The sequence below is a fragment of the Phaenicophaeus curvirostris genome, chromosome 1 (assembly GCF_032191515.1).
Source record: "Phaenicophaeus curvirostris isolate KB17595 chromosome 1, BPBGC_Pcur_1.0, whole genome shotgun sequence".
In the NCBI taxonomy this organism is placed as follows: domain Eukaryota; kingdom Metazoa; phylum Chordata; class Aves; order Cuculiformes; family Cuculidae; genus Phaenicophaeus; species Phaenicophaeus curvirostris.
In genome coordinates this window covers 137,607,602-137,632,537 of record NC_091392.1, presented here as the reverse complement: position 1 = coordinate 137,632,537, position 24,936 = coordinate 137,607,602, and the positions used below count along the sequence as shown (strand labels likewise).

Sequence of the window (24,936 nt, the reverse complement as noted above, 5' to 3'; positions counted from 1 at the left end):
CATGTTACTTCAGGTGTAATTAAATATTTCATTAACTAATACTATTGTGAGCATGGAGAAATTTCACCAGAAATGAAAGCAAGAACTTTTTAGGTAGCTTCCAAGTCTTCCAGAAAATTAGGTTCATCATTTATATATATTTCCTGCCTACAAAAAAAGTCTACAGAAAAGTCTTCTTTTTGAAATCAAGTCCCTATATTCCTTCCTTTGTAGTCAAATAAATACTATCTCAGCTAAGAGTCAAAATAGTTTGCCGTGGTTTTGTACTTCAAAATGGACTGACTTGGCTCACCACCTTAGGGAAATGGGAAAAAAAGGTTTCTTTAAAAGGACAGAAAATAGAGAAAAACAAATAGCAATAGTCAGTTATGAACTTTAACTTCTCTGAGCTATACTTGTTTAGACAGCCACAGTACAGCTGAAAGCTTCATTTTCTTTGTATTTTCTGAAGTTTTCTTGTTTTATTAACTTCAAAAGAATAAGTCCATCACATAAAAAGTCCTTATTTCTTCACAGATTACTCTTTTCTTCTGGTTGAAGATCAGTAGCAGTTAAAGACAAACTGCAAGGTAGTGCTTTGCCTTTCTGATCCAAAGCTCATTTCAAGACTTGCACAATGACAAAGCTCAAATGATTTAAAATTATTGCACTCAGACAAACTCCAGTATCAGCTGTTCTACAGTCTGTCAGAATATTGTCCACTTCACAGAAAGGTAACTCTTGCATGAAGGTGGAAAAAATGTATTGTCGCTACAGGTCTTCTAATGAAGACTGCTTCAGATATCTCTTCTGTTGAATATTCGTGTCTCTGTTCTCTTCTAGTATTTCCATGATAACTTCTGAGTGCATCTCCATTTGCATTGACATTTGTTTCTGTTGGATAAAAATGATATTATGCCCAACATCTGAATTCAATGGTATTACAAATTCTGAATACTGCTACAAACATGCTACTTATTTGGTGTATCTGGGTATCTTATTTGGTGTATCTAAGTTTACTTAGTCTGTCATGTAACTGTAATACAGAGATGATGTCATTTACTCTCTCACTCTAAAAGTCGCTCACAGGCAAATTTTCTTAGTTGTTCTGAGCCCTACTTTTATTGTTTGCCACCCTCCAGGATGACCTGACTATGTACCTAAGGCTTATGTCAAAGTCACTGTCTAGTTTTCAGGGGTTGTATTTATTTCCTGGATAAAAAAAAATTATCTCAGCACCATTCTCCACAGTCATCTTAACTCTTACAGTATGTCCAAAGCTAATGTCTTTGCTATTTCAGATGTCAGGAATACATGACATACTGGTATGTTCCATAAATTTTATTTAGTTTCTCTTTCCTGGAAGTGGCATCAACAGTCAACTCTGCCGCTTGTTTTAGTCATGTAGACAGCAATTTCACAGCTATGCTGAGAGCTTCCTGTCAAAGTTAAATTCAGTGTTTATAATAGTTTGGACATAATAATCTCATCTTTCTCTGTTAGTGATACTAAATGCATTTTTTTGTGATCATTTATTGCCATGATGTTTTTTATTTATATATTGAATACAAAGACCCCTAAATAGCAGTGCATGCAGTTCCATGGTGGAGAGAGTGATACAGAATATAAGTTTGATGATTTTATCTTTCCATTCTGCCCCTCCATGTGTGATGGCCACAAGGTGTATTTTTAGTTAGAACACCATTATGGGTGAAAAGAATCTTTGCACAGAAAAGGTAGTAAGTATGGCACCTTTTGGATCAAATTTGATCCAGTAATTTTGGCTGAAAGTATCATCGAAATAACAAGGCATTCCAATACTGCAGTGTAAGTGTAATAATAAAGTGGGCAAAGTAAAATTAATAGAAACCTTTTCAAAACAAAACAAAGATTCTTTCAGAACAAAACCTTTCCCTTTGAATATCTTCCCAATATGCTTATATATGTAATACCCTATAACTGACTATTCTGCAGAGAATCAGGGTTATCACTCCTTAAAATGTTGCCCCTTTGTTTGCTGAACCATTTTCTCTTCAAGGCACACATAAGATAATACTCCCCTCAGGATTCTCTCCATCCTTTCTACTGAAATCAGTGTTTGTAATATCTGCAAGCTTTGTGTTCTCTTCTGGCTTCACCACAAACACTATCCATATCTTTTCCCCAGTTTGTCTTAAAACAGACCCACTGCTCCAAAAAATATTTTATACCATTCTAATCACAAATGATATCATACATGTAAAAGTAGTGAGACAAAAATACAGAAACACTCCACCTGGTGGCTAGTCTCATCTGCAGTTAACCAAGTTTTGATATTATCTGAAGGATGTGGAACAGTCATGGTTATAACTTCCAGGCATCTATACCTACAAGAGAGTGACACAGAATGCAATTCTTAGATGTCTGCATGAACAGATATTTCAGTAATTCTTCATAATAGTTACGCCAATTAGACAGGCATCTATTATTTCTAAAGTCATTCTACCCTTTTGTTGTTTCACTGTAGACAATTTTCTCAACAGTTTTCCCAGCTCTTTTTCAGCCTGATTGATTTTTAGTCTGCTAGAGATTTACAAGTACTGTATGGATATGCAACCATGTTTGAGTTCCAAACAAAGCAAGAGCTTGCGCCATGCTACTATGTCTATAGCTAAAATATTACTTCTGTATGTTCTTTTCATAATTAAAAAAAAAATCTATAAAGTGAGATAAAAAATCTATAAAGTGAGATAAACAAAGAAAGAAGCTTTGGATGACAGGGGGGATGGCATTGGAAAGAGTTTAAACTCATTTGCTGAGGTCTGTCAGAATTTGGGGTTGATAGTGAGTGGCACCTGCACAGAACTGTGAAAACATTTTGTAAAATGATAAAGGACTATCTGTTGATTTTGAAAACTATGTAAATTTTCCACTGAAAAGATCTACTGGTTGAATTGTTTTCTTGAGGACAGAGTCATGGCTCATTATTTGACCAGAATATTGTTTTATGTTTAGATGCAGATGGCTTTCAATTACATTTTTTTTTGCCCCAGGGGAAACTTTTAGTTCTGTATTTTTATATTAACACTTCCATGCCCCTTGGCCCTTGAGTCTTTGTTTATTGAAAGAAGACAGAGCACATGGTAACTTATTTAATTCTAAACAGGAATCGTATTCAAATATTGATTAAATAATCAAATTAATTTTAACAGAGGTTCTGTTTACATACCTCACCTTCTAAATACCAAGACGACTTGAGTTACCATCTATTCTAAACATTTTTTTTCAGTTCAAGAAAACCTTCTCAGCCATGTCAATAGGAAAGCTATGCAGTCAGGCATAAAAGTAGTGGCATGAAGGAAGTTGGCCGCATTAATGATTGGTGGGTACAGAAACACTACTATTTGCTGTACTGATAGTACAGCACAGCAAATTTCTTCTGACTTCCTTTTTTTTAATTTATTTCCTGTAAACTGTTCATCTTAAAGTAAAAGCCTGTTTTCAGTAATTCCCACAGATTATGAAATGAAATTGAGCAACGTGATAAACGCAGTTCATATTCGGCATGATTAATGTTGGTGGCCCTGAATGCAGAACTTTCAGAAGCATATGCCAAATTCACACTGAAAGTGGAAAGGCAGCAGTCATACTAAGGTGAAAAAACGTTCATTTGTAGTGGCAGAGAGACACTTGACAGTAGGGTGTGAGACTGGAGTTCCTAGGATTGTGATGGGAACTGTGAGATACCAGTGAGAGTGTTCAGTAGCTTTGTCTTCCTTTCAGTGCTTCTTTGTTAGAAGAGTAGTTGGCAATGCATAATTAACTGCTTTTTGTAAACTTAATTTGTCTAAGAAGATCTGTGTTTGACATTAATCCATTGTATTGTTTGTTTACTGTCACCCACCTCTCTTATTCCCTGACCACTCTTCCACCACAAATTTATATAACCTTCTAGAATTGTACTTTACCTTGCACATGTAAATATCAGCAAACCTCCAAGGAAAATGAGGAGACAAAATGATATGAGGCTTAGCAGCATGATATCCACTGTCTTTTCTTAAAAAGAAGAAGGAGAGGTATTGTTAATAATGTGGAAAGGGGTAGTTCATAAATGGCTGAATTATATATTGACCCAAAAATATTGCATCATTCCTGAAGTAGTACAGATTTAAAAAAACCATTTCTTGGAGCTTTTCAGGGGAAATAGGGACTTCTGACTTGAGCACCTTTCCTTCCTCCCCCATAGAGCTCTCAGCCTTGCTGTTGCCTTAATCCAGCATGTCCTCTGGCTTCCTCTGCTCCTGTGGAGTCCTCTCCTCCTTTCCCTGGATTTCTGCCCTCGCATGCTTGACATGACCAATTGTGCTACTGGATAATTCTTTCCAGTCTTGATTCCTCTGGATACAGGAGCCCTCCATCCATCTGCTGTTGAAACAACTCCACTGCCCTGCCTGCTTCTGGATTCTTGAAGTCGCCTCTCACTTTGACCTGGTTTCAGCTGGGATAGAGTTAATTTTCTCCCTAGTAGCTGGTATAGCACTGTGTTTGGATTTAGAATGAGAATCAAGTTGATAATACACCAATGTTTTAGTTGTTGCCAAGCAGTCATGGACTTTTCCGTTTTTCATTCTGGCCTGCCAACAAAGAGGCAAGGGGTGCACAAGAGGCTGGGAGGGGACATAATCTGGACAGCTGATCTGAACTGCCCAAAGGCACACTCGACACCATGTGACATCATGCTCAGAGGGGTTGCTGCTTGAGGAAGGGATGGGCATTGGTCAGAGATGCATTGTGCATCACTTGTTTTGTATACACAGGCTGTGTGGAGAATGGATTGACAGTAGCCCTAAAGCCCTTGGGGGTGCTGGTGGATGAGAAGCTCAACATGAGCTGTAAATGTGCACCTGCAGCCTAGAAAGCCAACTGTATCCTCGGCTGCATCAAAAGAAGTGTAACCAGCAGGTTGGGGGAGGTGATTCCACCCCTCTACTCTGCTCTTGTGAGACTCTACATGGAGGTTCAGTTCTGGAGGCCTCAGCATAGGAAGGACATGGGTCTCTTGAGCAACTTCAGAGGAGGGCTATGAAGATAATTAGATAAATGGAGCAACTCCCATACGAGTAGAGGTTGAGAGAGTTGGGCTCGATTAGCCAAAACATTCTTTTTGACTCAAGAAATAACGTTTGGGTTTCATTCTATTTACCTTTTTTAACCCTGCCAGGCATAGTCCTAAAGTGGCAGCAATACATATTTATATTGTTCAACAAATACTACTGCTCCGTACCTTGCATTCCTTCCTTCAAACTACCTCAAATACCAAGAAGCAATGTCTTTGGTTGACTCAAAAATGTATTTTTAGCAAATTTTATTTTTGTTTAATTCACAACTTTAAATACAGAACTAGTTTGGACTGCTTTGAACTAAGAACTTACTTTGGACTGACTTTGAAGAAAACCGGGCAGGAAGAGCTCTTAAAATGTTAAGGATCTCAGGCCAGTTTTACACAATGGTTTAAGATTAATCTAGATCAAATTCAGAGAACAAAAGAAATGTACAAAAGTTCCTAGCTTGAACCTATCTGTAATTTGAACCAAGGTTACTATGAATTTCCACAAATTTTATATGAAACCAATAAAAAACTCACAAACTACTGGACAGAACTACATATAAGAATAATCTTTATGTACTACTAAAATTCAAAACTATTCTTTATTCAATTTAAGATGAAAAGAATGTTTTTTCCTTCTTATCTTTCGAGATGAGGGCTCAGAAAATGCATTCTGAACAGTCCCTGGACTGTGTAGTAGAAATTATTTTGTTTGAGGTAATTGTACGGCATCATTCTGGTAACCCTGTGTCACGTACACACCTGAGAGAAGAGGATGTGGTGGTCTTTACATCAGCCAAGCCACAAAGAGATTTGGTTCTTTTACTTTCTTACCTCATGTGTTTTGAAAAGGAGGAAGGAAAAGAAGCAGATACATTCTTTTAGGCAGACTGGTTTATGGAGGGTTTTTATCAGGTGCAGATGTCTAAACATAGTCACAAATAACAGTACTTCGAAACCAAAACAAGTGGCTTGGTTTGCAAAAATGCAAAACACCTTTGAATTACTATTAACTTCAAAGTGATCTATGAATGCTCAGCAACTCTAAAAATTAGACCAATTATTTCAAGTTTCTATATATGAACAGAGCTGATCAAACATTTCTTTTTTAGAAGAAAGTTTCTTTACTAAACAGCTTGGTTCCATTTAAATTACAGGGCTTTTTTCAAGGGCATATGCAAATTCCAATGGAAAATGAATGTGATTCCCACAAGAAAATTAACAAATTCTTTTCATGTCAAAGGAACATTTCAGAACAAATATTTTAGTTATGTTTTGAATTATGTTATCTCATTTTGATGTTTCAGCTTTTTTAAGTAGAAGCTGAAACACCTCTTAAAAATGCATTTTTAAAGAAATGTAGTGCATTTCCTAGATAAAACATTGGAATGTGGTGTGAAAGCAAGCAAAAAGCAGGTCATTACATGTTCCTTCAAGACTTTCAGCAGAAAAAATGACACGTTCCAAAGTAAAAATACCAAATGGATATTTTTCCTTTCAGGTTACTCCACAGAAAGATTTATTTTTTTCAATTCACTGTGTACATTAAATTAGGCATGTGACTTTCATGGAGTTATCATGAATTATAGTAGGGGGTTTTGAAATCTAGGCAGTATTAAAACACACTTCATAATGTTTACTCATGCATATCCCCAGTTAGAATCAGACAAAATAATTTCAACAAAATATAAAATAAAATGGACAGAAAATTTTCTCTAGAGATGGAAGGAGATCCCTTGAAGTAATATACCCATAGAGTAATTTTATAAAACCTACTGGTCTTCTCCAAGTACAGGATGGAAGAAGGGAAATTGCCACAATGTGTGAACTTGTTCATATGTACAGTTTGCTCCACGGGTAAATCAACATGCTGCACTGAATACATACAGATATTACAGCTTATATGCAATGGCAGTCATGTCCACCATAAATTTTTCTGAAGTGGAGGAAACATACTGTCAGTTTTCAGCCTCAACAGCAGCTGTAGCGGAAGCTGGGAAAGCAGCGGTGTTGAAAGCTGTTGAAGGAGAGTTGCAGCTGCTGAGAGTAAGGTTTGGCAGTCTGGAACAAGGACAAGTGACGGTTCAACACCATTTCCTCTTTCTGGTGAAAGGTAGGCAAGGAATAAGTAAATCTACACTTCTCACCAGGAAAAGCCCTTCTAATTTCCCCTCCCTCCACTGTCTGTACATCAGATGTGTTTGGTCTAACACCAGGCAGACCTCTCTGGTGGTTATGCTGCAGTCCTAGGCTCTCTGTCTTCAGTGACAATTCAAGTCTTTGATTGCCTGACACATGTTCTCTCCTTCACCATAGTGAGCATGGGGAGCATCTAGATTTCTCTTTCCAAACACTTCACAAGAGAAATGATTTTGAAATGAAATGAAGGAATCTGGGCCAAAAAAGGTGGCAGAGGAGAGGTGCCAGCAGACCAGTGATATGTGATAAGGCATCTGACAGAGTAGGCCAGTGACATCCTTTAAACTCTATAACTGAGTTTATATCTAATCTATTGCAAAAATAATGTCTGGCCTCATGTTTTCTGTGTCTTCAGATAAATAGGTACTTGAAGCTCAGTAGATCAAAAAGGCATATTCCTAAATACACAGTCTATCATATTAAATAAAGATGTTTGTTTTGTTTAACTACCAATACACGTACAGTAGTATTGTGCTTCTGTTTTTTGCCTGTCAACATACAGAGACAAGCCTGTGTGCCAGTTTCTCCCCATAAATATAGCACCCTTCCATTGTACTACTTCCCCTTTTATACATCAAGCAGATTATGCATAGAGAGGCCCTTTTCTCGGCATGGAAAGCAAAATTTTCCCTTGTTAGCAGTCAGATGTTAAAATCTAGTGGAGGAAAAGTATTACAAGGCTCTTGTTTAATTTGTGCTGAAGTTAACTGTAAGGGCCAGAGCATATATATTTAAATGAGAGCTAAACCATATCCTACCTCTGCCAGATAAGAAATTATTCCCCTGATGTAGTAAAAGAAATGTTAGACTTAGTCCTTAAGGACTGTGTCGCTTCATGAATGCCATGACTTTTGTAGATTTCTTGGCTTACTAACTCCAATTGAAGGAATTTGTAGAGATGCTTGGGCTGTCCATTGCAAGGCAACTGGGGCAGTGGTTTTGGCTGCTGACCATTAATGTTTTCTAAAGTTTGTGAGGAGTCGGATGTAATTTACCTTAGGAGAACATCCCTGTGCTAGACTGCCTTATGATCAAGGTAGTTCAGTTCATTAGAACTGGACTGTCTTGCCCCACAGCACCTAGAGCTGTGTGAGCCTGGTGCATGCCATGGACCTCCAGGCACTGTCATGGTACAATAACACATTAAGGAGAAGAACAGATGCAATAATTAGTTAAATACAGTTGAATGATAATAACATATCTAATGATAAGGGTTATGAATAGTAAGTACATGGTAACTTACCATCATAAATAAATACTGGTTCACTCCATTCACTCCAAATCTTGTTCCTTATGCACACCTCTTTCTTTACCCTCACTTGTGCTGCACATTTTTTCACTGGTTTAGGAAGTGGATACTCATATTTCTCTGCAGTGACATCTACAATCTATCAACATAGGTTAGGAAGGTTATCTTAGGTGATTTCACACTACAATTTAAACTGATGTTAATCTAGGGATGTCAAATACTCTTATTTACATCTCAAACCTAGTGGGAATAGTGTTTCTGTAGAACTAGTGTTTCTGCCCAGACTCAATCTGATTCTTTACCTGGAATGTGTTACAACTCAGGACTGAAAATGAAGTAGACTCTGGAACTGATAAGACATTGGGAGGTATCATCTATAATAGGACTATAAGAATTTGAAACATTTATTCACCTTTTTTTTTTTCACAGTAAGTGTAGGATAAATACAGTAGCTATGAAATTGCAGATTTCAAGGTTTTGGTGTGGTTAGTGTGCCACACTTGGTTATCTGGTAGAATAAAATCTTGTGTTTTTCAGCTGACTGGTGGTGAGGGATGCTCATTATTTTAGGAACTATCTTGAAACATCTTTAATTGTGCCTATAATAGAAAGCACATCATTTCTTACTCACAAGTTGATATGGGTAGGTATAATAACTATGACCTTTTATTTTCCCGAGATGGTTAACATGAGTTACACTCCACTGTGCTATGTCCCTCCACTCCTACAGCACAATTTCAAAGCTTATGATCATTTTGATAACTCTCACTGATGTTCTCTGAACTGTTTTGCAGCATATTTAAATTTTGCAGTGGTGCCCAAAGCAGTTTCAAATTTCAGGTAAAATTCAGTAGCTAGAAGGGCAAATTATTCACAACCTACATCTTACATGTGATACGCCTGTCACATACACTTGAATAACATTTGACCTTTGTGTAAAAACATGGAATGATTGACTCAGTTTGTGGTTCAGTGTAATCCACAGGCCTTTTTTCTTCTGCTTTTCTGCCGACATGTTAATTCCTTATTTTGTATTGACGTATTTGACCTGCACTTGCTAATCATAGGTTTTTCTTTATTACTGAATTTTGGCTTGTTGATTTCAGACTTACCCATCATTTCAAATTCCAGTCTTTCTTTCCTTTAGTACATTGCAACACATCATATATTCTCACTACACGCAAAATCAACTCTCTGTTTTCAAGCTTTACCAGTATGTGTCACAGTATTATTATTTTTGTGCATAAGTATTCAAAAAGTCATATTTTCATAGATATTCAGAATAAAAAAATATAGGCTAATGTATTTTTATCAGTGTACTCTTACATGTCCTTCAACAAATGCCTACAAGACTGCTTAGGGACACAAATACCTCAACTCACTAAGTATCTGCAACAGATATTAAGACCTTGCTTTAACCAGGAAACAGAATTTCAGGCTTGTTCCATTCCTCTTCTTCCCGTGTCACCTACAATACTTCTGCAGTTTTCTTCTTTACCTTTACACACACACGTCTCCTCGTTTTGCTCCTTTGGCTAGGTAACTACCATTTAAAAAAATTACTAACTTTGACACTAATTCTCTTAAAATCTACCTTAAAGCCCCCTCATTTATCTCATGCCCTCATGTGTCTTTTTTGTTGTTATTTCAGCTCCATCTCTTCTGTATGCTATATGTGAAAAAAAATCCGTGATTTTCTACTATTGTTGGTGTTTATTCCCTTCCAGGCTCAAATGATTTTTTCTTTGCTTTCCTCTCCTATATTTATATCCTGCAGATATGTACAAAGAAGAGGAACAGCTGTATAAGACAGGGGAATTAAGACAGACCTATTCCAGTTAAGTAAGGATGTGGGATTATGTTACGTATTTGATATTTCCTTTCAGAGAGTGGAACATTTTAGGAAGCTGGAAACAGAGGCTGCAGTGGCCACATGAGTACTGGATTGAAGCATCCCCCTGCTCACCTTGGGCATACCCCAGTCCCATTGTGGGAGGGGATACCTTACTCCTGGCGCTCCCTATTTCCACCTCCCTTGCTGTGAGTCTTGAAACAGGAAGGAAATCTGCATGCATGGACAGAATGGGATCAGAAGGACCTTAGTAAAAGTCTAAACAGATACCAAGGATCCACCATGAACCTTGCTTTCTCCCTCTTCTTGCAGCCTTTGGTGATTAGGAACTTTGTGAATGGCCGGGGCAAATCCTTGGATGTCTCTCACAGGGTTTTTGAAGACTTGAGAACGGTTAACAGGACAATAACTATTTGCAGAGGTGGCTAGACAGAAAAACCCAAAGAGGAGTGGGAAACTTTATTGTGTCTATATACAGACCTGAGCTCCTTTTCCACATGCCACAATGAGGGAATGTGAGAAGAGTCAACCCTGTTCTGGAAGCTGTCTGGCACTATGATCAGCACTGCATCTGACTTAATAAATCCTGCTGTAATTTGTGAAGATAACATTATGTGATCAATAATATATCTACCTCATTGCACTTCTTTCTACTATGTCTATCAAAGAATGCATGCACATTAATTTAGTCATATGTTCTTTCAGTCTTTAAGTGTGTCTTAAAAGTTTGCAGCCAGCTTAGAGAACCTTTTTATCGCTAGAGTACTGTGCACTGTCTGAGGTGTGTGTGTTATCTAAATTTTACGTTCTTAAAGAAAAACACAGCTTCAAAGACAGCTTGAATGAAAATACCAAAGATTCACAAAAGTCACCTTCCACTACATATCTGAATTTCATACCTATTATATTCTGAATTAAGTGCTTGGCTTTCTTCTCTTTGAGATGTAAAAGAAGAATCTGTATGAAAAAGCTTCAGCTTTTATTTCCAGGTAATTTAAAAATGTCACTGGTAGTACCAGGTTCAATATGGCATAATCTAAACTGCTATATTGTTCTATTTCTTCCTGGTAAGACTAAGAGAAGCTGCTGATATAACAGGAAAGATTTTTAAATATATGTATTACGTATGTAAACAGTAGGTATGATTGTTTTAGTGATACATGTAGAAATAACACAAATAAAGTGTAATTTTTTCTTTAAAATGCTATCAAAATATCTGTTAAAATTTTCTTCTTAGCAATGCTTCTTGTTCTACAACAAAAAAGTCAATATCCTCAACCAGTCCATCTCAATGCAAGCATGACTATGATAAACTTAATGAAATGTGTTGTTTTTTCCATTTTTTACTAGAAAGATGAGAAAATGTGGATTCTTCATGAAAGAGTTTAGGATTTCTGTAATGCTTGATTGACTTTTAATTCTGCTAAATTCAAGGGTTACCTAGTTTTTATAAAAGTTAAGCTATGCAGATTAGGTATATTACCAAAAAAGTTATTACCTTACTATCTGTTATTTTCACTTGATACAAAAAGCATTTGCTACTTGCAGAACCAATAGTAGGTGGGGGTTTCCAGCGAATTTTAACACTTCCATTTTCAAGGGAAAAAGAGACATTGATTGGCGGGTTCAGTTTCTCTGGAAAACCAAAGAGTACAGAGAGACCTTTAGTACTTGGTGCTCTTTGTCATATTTATGCTGATACATAAACAAATGCAGTGTGTTAGTCTCTAACATACAGAGCTGACTATTTTGAAGTCTATCATGCACAAATAAGGAGTTCAGTGAGTGATACATTTTCTTTAAAAATGCTGCTTACCAAGTGGCATCCTTTTCTGTCTCACAACAAAGAGAGGGGGTTTTCTTTTTCACCTGCCTTTCCAGGGAAGATGGCAGGAGTGGACAGGAGGAGCAGGACCCTTGAGTTCACCCTCCAGAGTCTGAGTGGGTGTCTAAGGAGACCTCTGAGCTGCTACAGGCTCCCTCACATGTCAGATTATTTTCACTGTGTCTTGTGGGATGCCACTTCTTCTCTCACTAAGGGGTTACTGACAGTATACCAACTCCTGGCGGGTCTTATATGATACATGAGGTTTTCTAGATACACTTTAGAAATCTTTCTACCTTTTTGGTAATTCAGCTGGTGAGCACTTGCTACAGAGGAAGAACTATGTGATTAGGCAGCTCAACTAAAGAAACAAAACCATCTTTTCCACCACTCTGCTCCTGTCACAAAGTGTAAGGGGTGTGATGGCAATGGGGTTTTTTTCTGGGAGAAATGGGATATAGATTTGGAAGCAAGGGACATTGGTGTTCCCAAGATTTTTGCCTTTAGTTTAGATATGCAAGTCTACAGTTTCTTTCTAGCAAGATGAAAGTTAGGGAACTGGTCCTAGGTGTATGTTGGAGCAGGCTGAGCCCTCTCCAGGTGCTGTTGCATTGCTGTGAAAGGAAAAATTGCAGGGGGAACTCTTCAAAAAAAGCCCTCCCAGCAGAAGCAGAATTGCACAGCAAGTATCTGTGGACAGGGGCAAAGTGGTCTGGGGCCGATATAGTTGCAACGCGATGTTGGAGAGAAAAAATGGAAAAGGGTGTGGGGGGGTGGGGGTGTGAGTGACAGCATTACTGGTCCATGAAACCATTGTGCTTGCTCTGGCAGCTGTAGCTGCATGTCTTTATGTCTCTCCACAGGCGTATATGTCACAGTGGGGTTTCCTTTTTCGTTTTTCTTCTTCCTTCCCCTCTTTGAGAAGTCCCCTCTTTGTGAGTAATGATCCCATAAAGTTAGCAAAAATCACATCTCCCAGGGTTACATTGGGCTTGTAAAACTGTTCACTTCTGCCTGTACTTGAAGCTGTTGACAGTGACCAACACACCTGCCTTTGAGGGTGAAGGAACACAATGAGCAATGAAAGGTGATAGGAGCAAGCACCAGCTTTTTTTTTTCAGTCTCTGTAGCTTGAAATATATTCCCAGAGCTTCTTGCCCTTTTTTGAGTACACTAAGAGAAGGAAAGAGGAGGAAACAATTTTTTTTTTACTATTTAGTCACCTGTCATCTGTGAATACCTTCAGTCCCCACACAAAGGGCTGAATTATTTTTTGACTATCTGCAACATAGCATCTGCATAAGTTCTGTTTTGTCAGACTGTACATCATATTACTAGAGGATTGCCACTTGGATTGCAGGGACATTTTTGGTGCCTCATAAACAAAAATGTAAAACTGCTTTGTTGGAAGAAGACAGCCATGGTAATGATGGAGCCTTGCAAAAGTAATTCCACTACTTATTATGAGTAATGTTCCCTGCACACTCACTTAGATTTTTCTGTGCCCTATCAAGACTTGGCAATGGATTTAGAGGCAAGGTGAGCTAACAGGGTTTGTTCCTGGTATCGAGACAGGAGAGGAAGCTGTTGGTTGAACCAGCTGGCACACACCCTGCACATAGCTAAAAATAGCTAAAATGGGAAGGGAAGAAGGTCAGAGAAGAAATACTTGCAGTCTGGCCTCTGCAAAGAGGAGGTGGTGGCTTCTCTGAGCAGGAGGAAAGAGATCGAGTGGATGGAGAGAGAAGCGGGGAAGGGACAGCCTGCTCCCACCTACGTATTCCTCCTGCTCATTCCTGCTCCCCACAGCCCTGTGCTCCTTGGGGAAGGCCTGGGGGGAAAGGTTGCATCATCAGCAGCAGAGGGGTGGGAGAAAGTGTGAAACTGCCAAGGTGAGACTGGGAGAGCCCTCAAGAGGTTGTCAGGCAAGCTAGAGAAATTCAGGCATCACCTCTGAACACTACATGAAATCATTTGCTGTTGCGCGAAGCGTTCGATCCTAAACCTGAGTGCACTATGGCAGCTTTCTGCTCTGGAGACTGCAGGTGGAATCAGACCCAGGCAGCCAGTTTAGAAGTGAGCATTTTCCACTTTGGACTGAAAACACTTAATATAGTCTTCCTGCAGATTCACTCATGCTCCTCCCTCCCCCCCCACTGCTTTTCTTTCTTTTCAGGAAAATTTGTTTATTTGGAATATGTACTATTTTGCTGAAATGGAAGATTTTTCTTGTAGCTGGCTCTGACTGCAGTGTAAATCTTCAGGTTAAGCCAATAATTCTAATGTATTATAACAGAATAAATGAGATGTAACTCAGAATAAATTTTGATGAATTTGAATAATTTTTTTGATAAATCTTCGCTTGTGATAGATTCCCGTGCTACAGGTCTGGAATATGATCAATGTGTTTATATCTGAAAGGTATTCTAATTTTCAATCTGTGCTAAAACTCAGGTGAATTTCTTACCCATGAGATTAATTGAAACTTCCTACAGAAGTAAAGAAAATGATTTTTTTATGAATATTCAGAACTGTCACCAATTAAAAATTACCATCAAAGTATTTTTAACTGGAAAATGGTGTCATAAGTAAACAGAAATCTTACTAATGTTTGAGACATTCATATTTTAAATTCAGTTATCAATCAGACTTGTGTCTATTTATATTTCTTTTTATCACATTTTCTTCAGCACTATAAAATAAGAAGGAAAAGGTACGGAAGATAAAAAATTGAGAAAAGAAAGCTATAATGCTTTTCAAATTGCATTTTCTCACACTAGCCTACCAATTTTTTTAAAATATCAGTTAAAGAAAAACCATGATATTGCATCAGAGGAAAAAAATAACAAAATACTTTGAGTAATAATCCATTTTGTTCAATCTTCATGCAAAATTCCCAAAGGGATGAATGCATATGGTTAGAGTTAATATTCTGACTTTGTCACACTTCCCTCTTTCCTTTCTTTGCTTTACAGACCAGTGAAATAACCAATAAATGAACTTTTCCTAATAGACAAAAAGATAACACTTACCTATAGTCTGAGGTGTAAAAGATTTATAATAAGACAGTCCTCTTGAATTATTTCTTAGATCTCTTACAGTTATGTTTAAATTGATTTTTCTTGATGGTTGAAAAAATATTTCTTTCATATGACATCCAATGTTTTCCTTTCTTGTACTTTTTATGTATTGCTGGCATTCAAAATATTTTCCTACATGTCTGTGAGAAGGAAATATGAGTCTTGTAAATCAAGAACCTGGGTACAAAAATATGGTTACATACTTATTTTGCACAAGAACCTTACCTGTACGAAAAAAAGATCTGTATATCTTCAGGAACTTCTGATTTAATGTACCATGTACAATTGAAAAAAGAAAGGTTATATATGATGCATGAAAGATTCTGAATATATACTGCAACAAAGAAAGGGGAAAAAAAAAGAATGATGTTTATTTTACACAGATTTTCTAATAACATGATGGTTGCCTTTACAAACCCATTATATTGCCTTATTTCTGGAAGTGCAAATAAGTGGTAAGTGAGAACAAATGAGTCTTTCAGCTTTTTGGCCAATGACACTCAGAGGCACATCTGTTACTGCCACCAAAAGGCTTACTAACTCAAAGAAAAAATATCCAGAGTGGCAGCTGAAAAGCTCTGCTTTTTTAAGATTTACTGAAAGCAGGTGATAGAGAAGACAATCTTCAAGTGACATGAGTTGCAAGGGAAAATTGAGAGAGTGATTGGGTTCTTCTGACATCTTTCTCAGTAGAGCTGGAGTTTACTGAATGTGAGCATGTCTAATACAGAAAATAATTCTGCAATATTCCATGGTGATATGTGTCATTTTAACAAATCCACACCAAAAAAATTAGCATAAATTAATGATGAGCTTTCAGAAATTATTTATCTCCAAGTAAGACAGAACATTATTACAAATGCTGAATGTCTTAACGCATATAGGAAATAGCTGACCTGGAGGTGCCTTGTAAGTAAATTTTGTCCAGCCACTCTCCTTAATTACGTTTTCTGTGTCTTTTGCAAAAAGTTGTGTTTTAACTTTAGCATTAAAACCAGAATGCAACTTAAGACGTATTAATTTTTTCTTCTCCTGAAGTCTTTCCTAAGAGGAGGAAGAAGGAATTTTATCAAGGTAGATGGTACTAAGTATTGAAAGAGAAATTATACAAAGTCATCTACTGAATATATGCAATATATGCTTTCACTTTAAACTATGCATAACAATTGAACAACTTACTTCCCTTTCATAAGTGGTATTGAAGAATTTGTAACTCAAAATATACTTCACAGTGTACTTCTCAGTTTCTTCTTTTGTCAGGTTGTTGTCCCAGGATAGAATAACACTCGAATCATGCTTGGTAATCCACAGAACATTAAGTAACCTGAGATCATCTGCAATTACAACAGAGTTACACAGAGGAAGAGAAGGCCCACCACTGTGTACACAAAGGATTTGACTCTTAGTAAGGCTTGTATACCCAATAGCTCCCCAAGGAGCTGTGTTCTTACATGGAGCAGGTGGTTGCAGAGCTCTGTTGAATATGACAGTGAGATTCTTACATACCTATCTACAGTTTTCAAAATGTTACATGATTCACTTTATCAGTCTTGGACACTTCACCTCACATAGGTTCCTCTTTCACTCTATGGGATGTAGAAAGTGCCTTGACAACAAGTTCGGAATAGACATCTGTGATCATAGAATAGTAGAATTGTAGAATCATAGAATCACAGAATCATAGAATAGTTTAGGTTGGAAGGGACATTAAAGATCATCTAGCTCCAACCCCCCTGCCATGGTCGGGGACATCCCACTGGATCAGGCTGCCCAACGCCCTATCCAACCTGGCCTTGAACACTATAAGGGGTGGCAGATCCACAGCTTCCCTGGGCAACTTATTCCACTGCCTCACCACTCTCATGGTGAAGAAGTTCTTCCCTATGTCTAACCTAAATCTGTCCCTCTACAGTTTATACCCATTATCCTATTACTACAAGCCTTTGTGAACAGTCCATTCTCGGCTTTCTTGCAGGCCCCCTTCAGGTACTGGAAGGCTGCTATAAGATCTTGGAGGCTTCTCTTCTCCAGGCTGAACAACCCCAACTCTCTCAGTCTGTCCTCATGTGGGAGGTGCCCCAGTCCTCTGATCATCCTTGTAGCCCTCCTCTCGACCCATTCCAACTGTTCCATACCCTTCTTATGTTGAGGATTCCAGAGCTGGACACAATACTCCAGGTGAGGTCTCACACGAGAGGAACAGAAGGGCAGAATCACCTCCCTCAATCTGCTGGCCAGGTCATAGAATCATAGAATCATAGAATCATGGAATCATAGAATAACCAGGTTGGAAGAGACCCACCGGATCATCGAGTCCAACCATTCCTATCAAACACTAAACCATACCCCTTAGCACCTCGTCCACCCGTGCCTTAAACACCTCCAGGGAAGGGCACTCAACCACCTCCCTGGGCAGCCTGTTCCAGTGCCCAATGACCCTTTCCGTGAAGAATTTTTTCCTAATGTCCAGCCTAAATCTCCCCTGGCGGAGCTTGAGGCCATTCCCTCTTGTCCTGTCCCCTGTCACTTGGGAGAAGAGGCCAGCACCCTCCTCTCTACAACCTCCTTTCAGGTAGTTATAGAGAGCAATGAGGTCTCCCCTCAGCCTCCTCTTCTCCAGGCTAAACAACCCCAGCTCTCTCAGCCGCTCCTCGTAAGACCTGTTCTCCAGCCCCTTCACCAGCTTCGTTGCTCTTCTCTGGACTCATTTTAAAATATGTAGCATACAATAGTTAGCATAGTAATGTTCAAACGCTTTAGATCAGAAGTGGGTCAATTATACCAAGGACTACATAAACACACACGGTACTTCAGCTGGCAAGAATTCATTTCAGACATGGAGCACCATGCCATGGTTAGCATAGGATGAACTGTTACTTAATATTTTACTTACCGTCTACATCTGGTTGTCCACTTGCCAGGCTAGTGGAAAATAGCATCTTATGCTGAAAAAAGCTTAATAACAGCATGACAGGAATGACTGTAACACGTGCCATAGTAAATGCCTTAGGCCACAGGTCTGCAGAAACTGAGACTCTTTATTTCCAAATTTGGTTGAAAAAACACTTAGAACATGATGTTTTCATTTTGCATCTGTGAAACAATATGAAACAGTTACTTAACCACTTAACTGATGTCTGAAGTCTAAGAAGTAAATATGATATTATATATGTTTAATGGGTCTTGTTGATCTGTGCCTTCTGTTCCCAGGATATTTGTATTTAAGTACACTCTTTAACTGGGTGCCAGGGCCTGAGCTGGTTTTGAATGACAGTATTGCTTAGATTGCAAGGCAGGACCAGAGACATGATGCTACTGACCGAAAGCAAGACTACAGAAATGTCACAACTGATACTGAAAGCAGACAGTTTGTGTAACAGCTACCTGACCCAACTTTGGCTAGATACAAAACCAACATCTATAACTGTATGAGTTATCTAGCTTCTGGTGGTAGCAGAACAACTGTCACTTCTAAGTTGTGATTCATGTTACCTGGTTTAGGCATATGCTTTAGGAGGATATGAACAGCCTGAGAAGAGATGAATTTGCCATGTGCAAAAGCGACTGTCATCGAGAATATACCAGCTGTTTGATAAAACTGGGATACAGTGAGAAAACAGAATCTGCACTAGTCAAAGTCAGTTTTAGAGAGACATAATTGCTCTTTGATGGCTGAGTATTCATTCAAAGGTTGCACTAATGTAAAACAGCCTCTGAGACCTTACAATTCTCCACAGAATTAATATGTCTTTTTTAGGATTGTTCACTCACAAACTAGCAGATTTATCTTGACTCTGCTTGTTTTCAATACGAAATCCTCAAACACACTCTGTTTGTGCTATTCAGGGATCAGCAAAAGGACCCCTGGAGCCATATCCATATGTTCACAATACATGGCCAACTCTAGGCATCGGTGATGTAGAGGAAAATGGTTCAGCACATTCAAAAAATATGCAATGAGGTTACCTGGAAAAAGACCCATACACATACAGTTTCGTTTATGACGCTATTTTGGTACAATGCAGTGAACAAGAGGTCATTCAGTGAATGCTGTCATTGTTTATGAAGTGTTATGAAAAATCATAACAAAATGCTTTAAGGCAACAATTCCCCTGCCTGGTTCATTCTGGTACTGATCTCAGCTGTAGCAGCAGCAGCAGCTGTAGCATGCGTGCCACACCATGTCCATGGCAAACAAGAAAAGTGTTTAAATTCTACTTGGTGCGTCTGGGAAAGAAGTCAATGTTAATTTCCTGGAGAGGGAAGATGTGAGCTGTTCTCACGCTCACTTCTCATTAATGATATCCCTGGAATGGCAGGGGTGAGACCAAAGTCGTGTAAAATTTAAAATGAAAATGAGAAGCTTTCAAGGGCTGATAATTCAACAGTCAGTGTCTCTAGTGGGCTCATCCATTCTCAAGAGACAGAGCAATCAAAAGTAGTGCTAGGGATACATGTATACTTTATTTAAACTTGGAGAAAGGGGAAAAAAGGATGGAAAACCCTAAGCAAGTTAAAATATTTCAGGCTGTTAGTAATACGTGTATTTTAGTGGAAAACACGAGTCAAAAGAGGACTTGAAAAAGGAAAGGAACAAAAAAAATCTTGAAGTAGCAACAACTTTTTGTGCTAGAAACAAAACCAGATGTCACCTGTGAGGTAATATAAACGTATTCAGTTGGAGAAAGGAAACGTAGAGGCAGCGAAGGAAGATTTTTAAAGTAAGTCTGAACAAACTCAGAAAAAAAGCAAGCAACTTGAGTCAAAGAAAGACATTTCAGGAGAGACCATTGTTGTTTCCTGGAGCTGACTCCTTCCAAGGAGCACCTTTTATACAGCACTGAGAAACAGTTGTCCACTCAGTGTGCACTGAACTTCTGCACCTCACTCTCACAGATACCGTGATAGCAGACAGTGTTAACAATATGAGAATAGGATTAGACAAGTTCATGGAATGTACTTCCAGGAAAAGCTATTAAAAAGTGTTAGAGATGGATGTACCCTCTAACAACCCTAACTCAGCAGCTGTGCGTGCTGAGGGAATATTTGTAGGATGGGTTGCAGGAAGTGTCCAAAGTTGTAGATTTATATTTAAGTAATAACTCCTATTGCCACTGCTGCAGACAGAATAGAATCATAGAACCGTAGAATAGTTTGGGTTAAAAGGGACATTTAGAGGTCATCTACTCCAACTTCCAATGAGCAGGGGCATCTTCAACTAGAGCAGGTTGCTAAAAGCCCCACCTGACACAATGTTTTTCCAGGGATGGAGCACCTGTCACCTCTCTGGAAAAACTGTTCCTCACTGTAAAAAAATGTCTTCCTAATATCTAGCCTAAATCTACCTTCTTCTAGTTTCAAACCACTACCCATTGTCCTATCACAACAGACCCTGATAAAACGTTTATCCTCATCTTTCTCACAAGCACCCTTTGACTACTGAAGGACTGCAGTAAGGTCTCCACAGGGCCTTCTCTTCACCAGGCTGAACAAACCCAACTCTTTAAGCATTTTTTCATAGTAGAAGTGTTCAAGCCCTCTGATAATTTTTGTGGCCTTCTCTGAATGTGCTCCAACAGGTCCGTGTCTTTCCTGCTTAGGGCTCCAGGGCTGGATGCAGTACTGCAGGTACAGTCTCGCCAGAGAGGAGTAGAGGGGGCCATCACTTCCCTTGACTTGCTGGCCATACTTCTTTTTATTCAGGCCAGGATATAGTTGACTTTCTAAGCTGCAAGCACACTTTGCCAGCTGATGTCCAATTTTTCATCCACCAGTACCCTCAAGTCCTTCTCCGCAGGGCTACTGTCAATCCTGTCATTCCCTAGACTATACTAAGACTAGGGGGTTCCCCCACCCAGATGCAAGACATTGCACTTGGCCTTGTCATCCTTCATGAGATTCACATGAGTCTGTTCCTTAAGCCTGTCCATGTCCCTCTGTGCTGGTCTCAATATGGACCCCTGAGGGTCACCAGTCTCCACTAGGACATCAAGCCATTGACCATTACCCTCTGGATGCACTCATCAAATCAATTACTCATCCAGAAGTGGTCCATCCATAAAATACATATCTGTCTAATTTAGAGAGAGGGATTTTGGGAGGGACCGTGTCAAAGGCCTTACAGAAGTCCAGATACATGACATCCACAGCTCTTCCCTTGTCCACTGATATAGTTACTCCATCATAGAAGACCATTTTTCAGGCAACGTAGTTACTCCATCACAGAAAAATGTTTGGCTGGTCAGGCAGGACTTGCCCTTGGTGAAGCCATGCTAGCTGTCTTGAATCACATCTCTGTCATTTATGTGCCTTAGTATGACTCTTGGGAGGATCTATTCCATGACATTCCCAGGCACAGAGATGAGACTGACAGCTTGGTAATTCTCACAGTCCTCCTGTCTACCCTTTTTAAAAATATGTGCACTGTTTCCCTTTTGCCAGTCACCAAGGACTTCATCTCACTGCCATGACTTTTCAAATATCATGGCCAGTGCCTTGACAACTACATTAGCCAGTTCCCTCAGGATTCTGGGATGCACCTCATCAGGTCCCATAGAATTATATACATTCAGGTTCCTCAAGTGGTCATGAATGTGATCTTCTCTTACAGTGGGAGGGACTTTGCTTCCCCAGTCCTTCTCTTAAGGTCCCTCCACTCAAGAGGCGGGAAAAGAAAGATTGCCAGAGAAGAGCGATTTTAAAAAGTGTTGAGTATCTCATCCGCTTTTAACAATTTGACAGTCCTGTTCATCAGGGGGAGTACGCTTTCTTTGACCTTCTATTTCTGGCTGACATACTTGTAGAAGCCCTTCTTGTTATTCTTTTAATCCCTTGTCAAGTTCAGTTCTACCTGCTCCCTGGCCTTCCTGACCCTATCCCTTCACAACCAGGCAGTGTTCCTATACTCTTCCCAGGATACTCATCCCTGCTTCCACTACCTGTGCATCTCCTTCTTGCCTTTTAGAGTGACCAGCAAGTTTCCACTTAGCCATGCCTGTCTCCTACCTCCCTTTCCTGTTTACTTACATATGGCAATTGATAGGTCTTGCACTCTTTGGAACACATCCTTAAAGATCTTGCAGTTCTGTGTTGCTACCCTGAGTGCAGTTTCCCAGGGGATCATATTGACTAACACATTGAAGAGCTGGAATTTTGCATTCCTAAAATTCAGAGTCCTGACTTTACTTTTTGCCTGCCCCTATCCCTCAGGACTGCAAACTCCACCAGAGCGTGCTCAATGCAGCCCAGGCTGCCTCCAATCTTTATGTAACCATTTAGCTCACTTGCATTGGTGATGAAAAGGTGCAGGCTTATATCCTCTTTGGTAGGGCTGTCTATTATCTCGCTTAAGAAGTCATCCTCAGTGCATTCCAAGAGTCTCCTGGATTGCCTACAACTCCCTATGATAATTTTCCAGCAGGTGTCGGGGTGGTTGAAGTTCCCCATCAGGACGAGAACCTGCAAATGCAGTGTCTCCTGTAGCCAGAGAAATAAGGCTTTGTCAATAGTCTCCCTTTCATCGGGTAGCCTGTAGAAGACACCAAACACAAGATTGCTTTGCTTTTTTGGTCTCTGATTCTTAACCACAACCTTTCAACCTGCTCATAGCTATTCTGCAGAGACAGCCTTTCACAGTCTATCCATTTCTTGATGCAGAGGTCAATGCCTCCATCCTTGCCTGTTCCTTCTGCACAGCCTGTAGTCATTGATAGATGCATCTCAGTAATGAGATTTATCCCACCAAGCTTCAGTAATGGCAATTAGGTCATAGTTTTCTAGCAGCACAGTGGCTCCCAGCTCCTCCTGTTTGTTGCCCATGTTGTGTGCATTGATGTAGAACCACTTCAGATGAGTTGTCGGCTGTATCATCTTCTCAGAGGAATACTCCTTGATTCCTTTGAGGTATTTCACTGGTGTTTCTTTGTTAGCTTCTATTAACTCTGGAACTCCCACTATTCTCTGTAAGAATTCAAGTGTGTTGCAGTGTAACCAGCATGTCTCAGAGCAACCAGCTGAAGGCCCTCACTACACAGCTTATCACAGGCAGACAGAAGGACTGCTGGGCTGAACCCATAGAATCCTTCTCATGTTTATATGTAATGAACTAATCCACAGAAAACAGCAAAGGAAAAGCACTGCAACATAAAGGCATTCAAAATTATCAGGATGAAAAAGCCATCCATATGTAAAAGTCTTTTGATACATGACTTTACAAAGAATGCATATTTATTTCCAATTATGACAGCCAATACCTGTTTGTTGATGGCTAGTAACATCTGGCTTTACAATAATGGATTCCTGGAGTAAGAGAAAGTGGAGGTGACATAAGGAGAGCTGCCAGCCTATGTGCCATTGCAGCTGCAGAGATTTTAAGGGCTTGTGAAAAACCCATCTGGTGAATCTGGGAAGTAGACAGTTAGGGCAAGAAAAAAGAAAGTAGTGAAACAAGTCTTCACCAACCTTGCAGTTACTTTGAGTGTGGGGAAAATAAACTGTTTAATTTCAAAAATTCAAGAGATCTGAGAGTTCCCTGAAGTGTTGATCTCTTCACTCTCCATGTGTCTAAATAAAGTAACTTTAGAAAATTTTGTGGAGCTGATAATTCATCTTCCTAGACACAGAAGTTAACATTTAAAGAAATGGATCTTTTAATATTTTCTTAATATTTTTAATATTTTCTTAATATTTTTAATATTTTCTTAAAAAATTAGTAAAATTGTCCAAAAAGACAATTTCGAGTGCTCTTGAAATATACATTAGAACTAATTCAGAGGTTATATTCAACAATTAAGCAAAGAAAAATTTTATTCATGGCTCTAACACAAAATCTTAGCAAAAGGAAATCAGTAGGAATGTTTGTGTGATTAAGACTACCTAAAACTTACGCTTCATTTAAGGCTGTCAATTTATATTTTTCAAAGCTCTCATATTTGATAGTAAACAACGCTTAAATTGATTAATAAACAGTGAAATAAACAATATAGGTCAGATACATTTTAAAGATCTGAGTAGCTGAAGAGTCAAAGTCAAAAAAGGCAGTACCATTTATGTTCTTTTTTCAATACTTACCTTCATTTTATTGTGTGTTCAGTTCTGAATACCTGTGCATTCTTTGGTCTGAGAAGCAGGCAAGGTCAGCTCTTGATTGTCTTTATTTAAGATTATAATGAGAAACTCATTTGAGAGACTTCCCTTTTTGCAAGACACCACCTCAAAAAAGCCCATTTCCACGGCCACTTCCTGCTGTGAGACCTCTGCATATGCAAACATTAACTAGAAACTTAGCCAATTTCTTCAAAATACCTTGAAAGAGGAGCACCTCTGTATGATTAACTCAGTTGTCAGAGCTGTTACTAACAACCAAAAAAAAACCCCAAACACCACAAGATAACCAAAAATCCTAGAAATAACAAAGGAAAAAGAATAAATACATTTTGGACAGACACCATTGTCTGTTTTACTCTTCATATCTGAAGCTTTGCCCAGTCTAGTCTCTGAAATTGTCCTGCTTTTACCTTGTTTACTTTGTAAATGGGGTTAGTTTGCTTCAATCACACTTGTATTTGCAAGCCATAATGCATGGTATGATTGGCATTCTGAGAGATACGACTTGATAATAATGGGTTTGAAATCAACTTATCTCTTGCTTAATACAAGCTGATAGCT

General features: G+C 38.9%; 1 protein-coding gene across 2 annotated transcripts; it reads right to left on the bottom strand.

The window, feature by feature from the left end:
- Positions 1-531: 531 nt before the first annotated feature.
- LOC138716789 (interleukin-5 receptor subunit alpha-like) lies at positions 532-24,430 on the bottom strand. 2 transcript variants are annotated; one of them, XM_069849967.1, is made up of 11 exons: positions 24,340-24,430; positions 18,164-18,363; positions 16,450-16,604; positions 16,167-16,314; positions 15,496-15,604; positions 15,223-15,410; positions 11,864-12,000; positions 8,508-8,652; positions 3,927-4,014; positions 2,255-2,345; positions 532-873 (listed from the first exon to the last, which is right to left on the bottom strand). In XM_069849967.1, the coding sequence occupies exons 2-11, from the start codon at positions 18,264-18,266 to the stop codon at positions 751-753; spliced, it is 1,287 nt and encodes a 428-aa protein (XP_069706068.1). In that variant the 5' UTR covers positions 18,267-18,363; positions 24,340-24,430; the 3' UTR covers positions 532-750. The 2 variants fall into 2 exon arrangements, with proteins under 2 accessions (XP_069706068.1, XP_069706069.1); XM_069849968.1 differs by lacking the exon at positions 24,340-24,430 and having other exon boundaries at positions 18,164-18,493.
- Positions 24,431-24,936: the final 506 nt, after the last annotated feature.

Coding starts and splice junctions, on each gene's coding strand:
- LOC138716789 (XM_069849967.1), bottom strand. CDS start 18,266: ATGGCACGTGTTACAGTCATTCCTGTCATGCTGTTATTAAGCTTTTTT. Junction 16,605..18,163: donor TGGACAACCAGATGTAGACG/GTAAGTAAAATA, acceptor TTGTAATTGCAG/ATGATCTCAGGTTACTTAAT. Junction 15,605..16,166: donor TACTTACAAGGCACCTCCAG/GTCAGCTATTTC, acceptor TCTTTGTTGCAG/TATATATTCAGAATCTTTCA.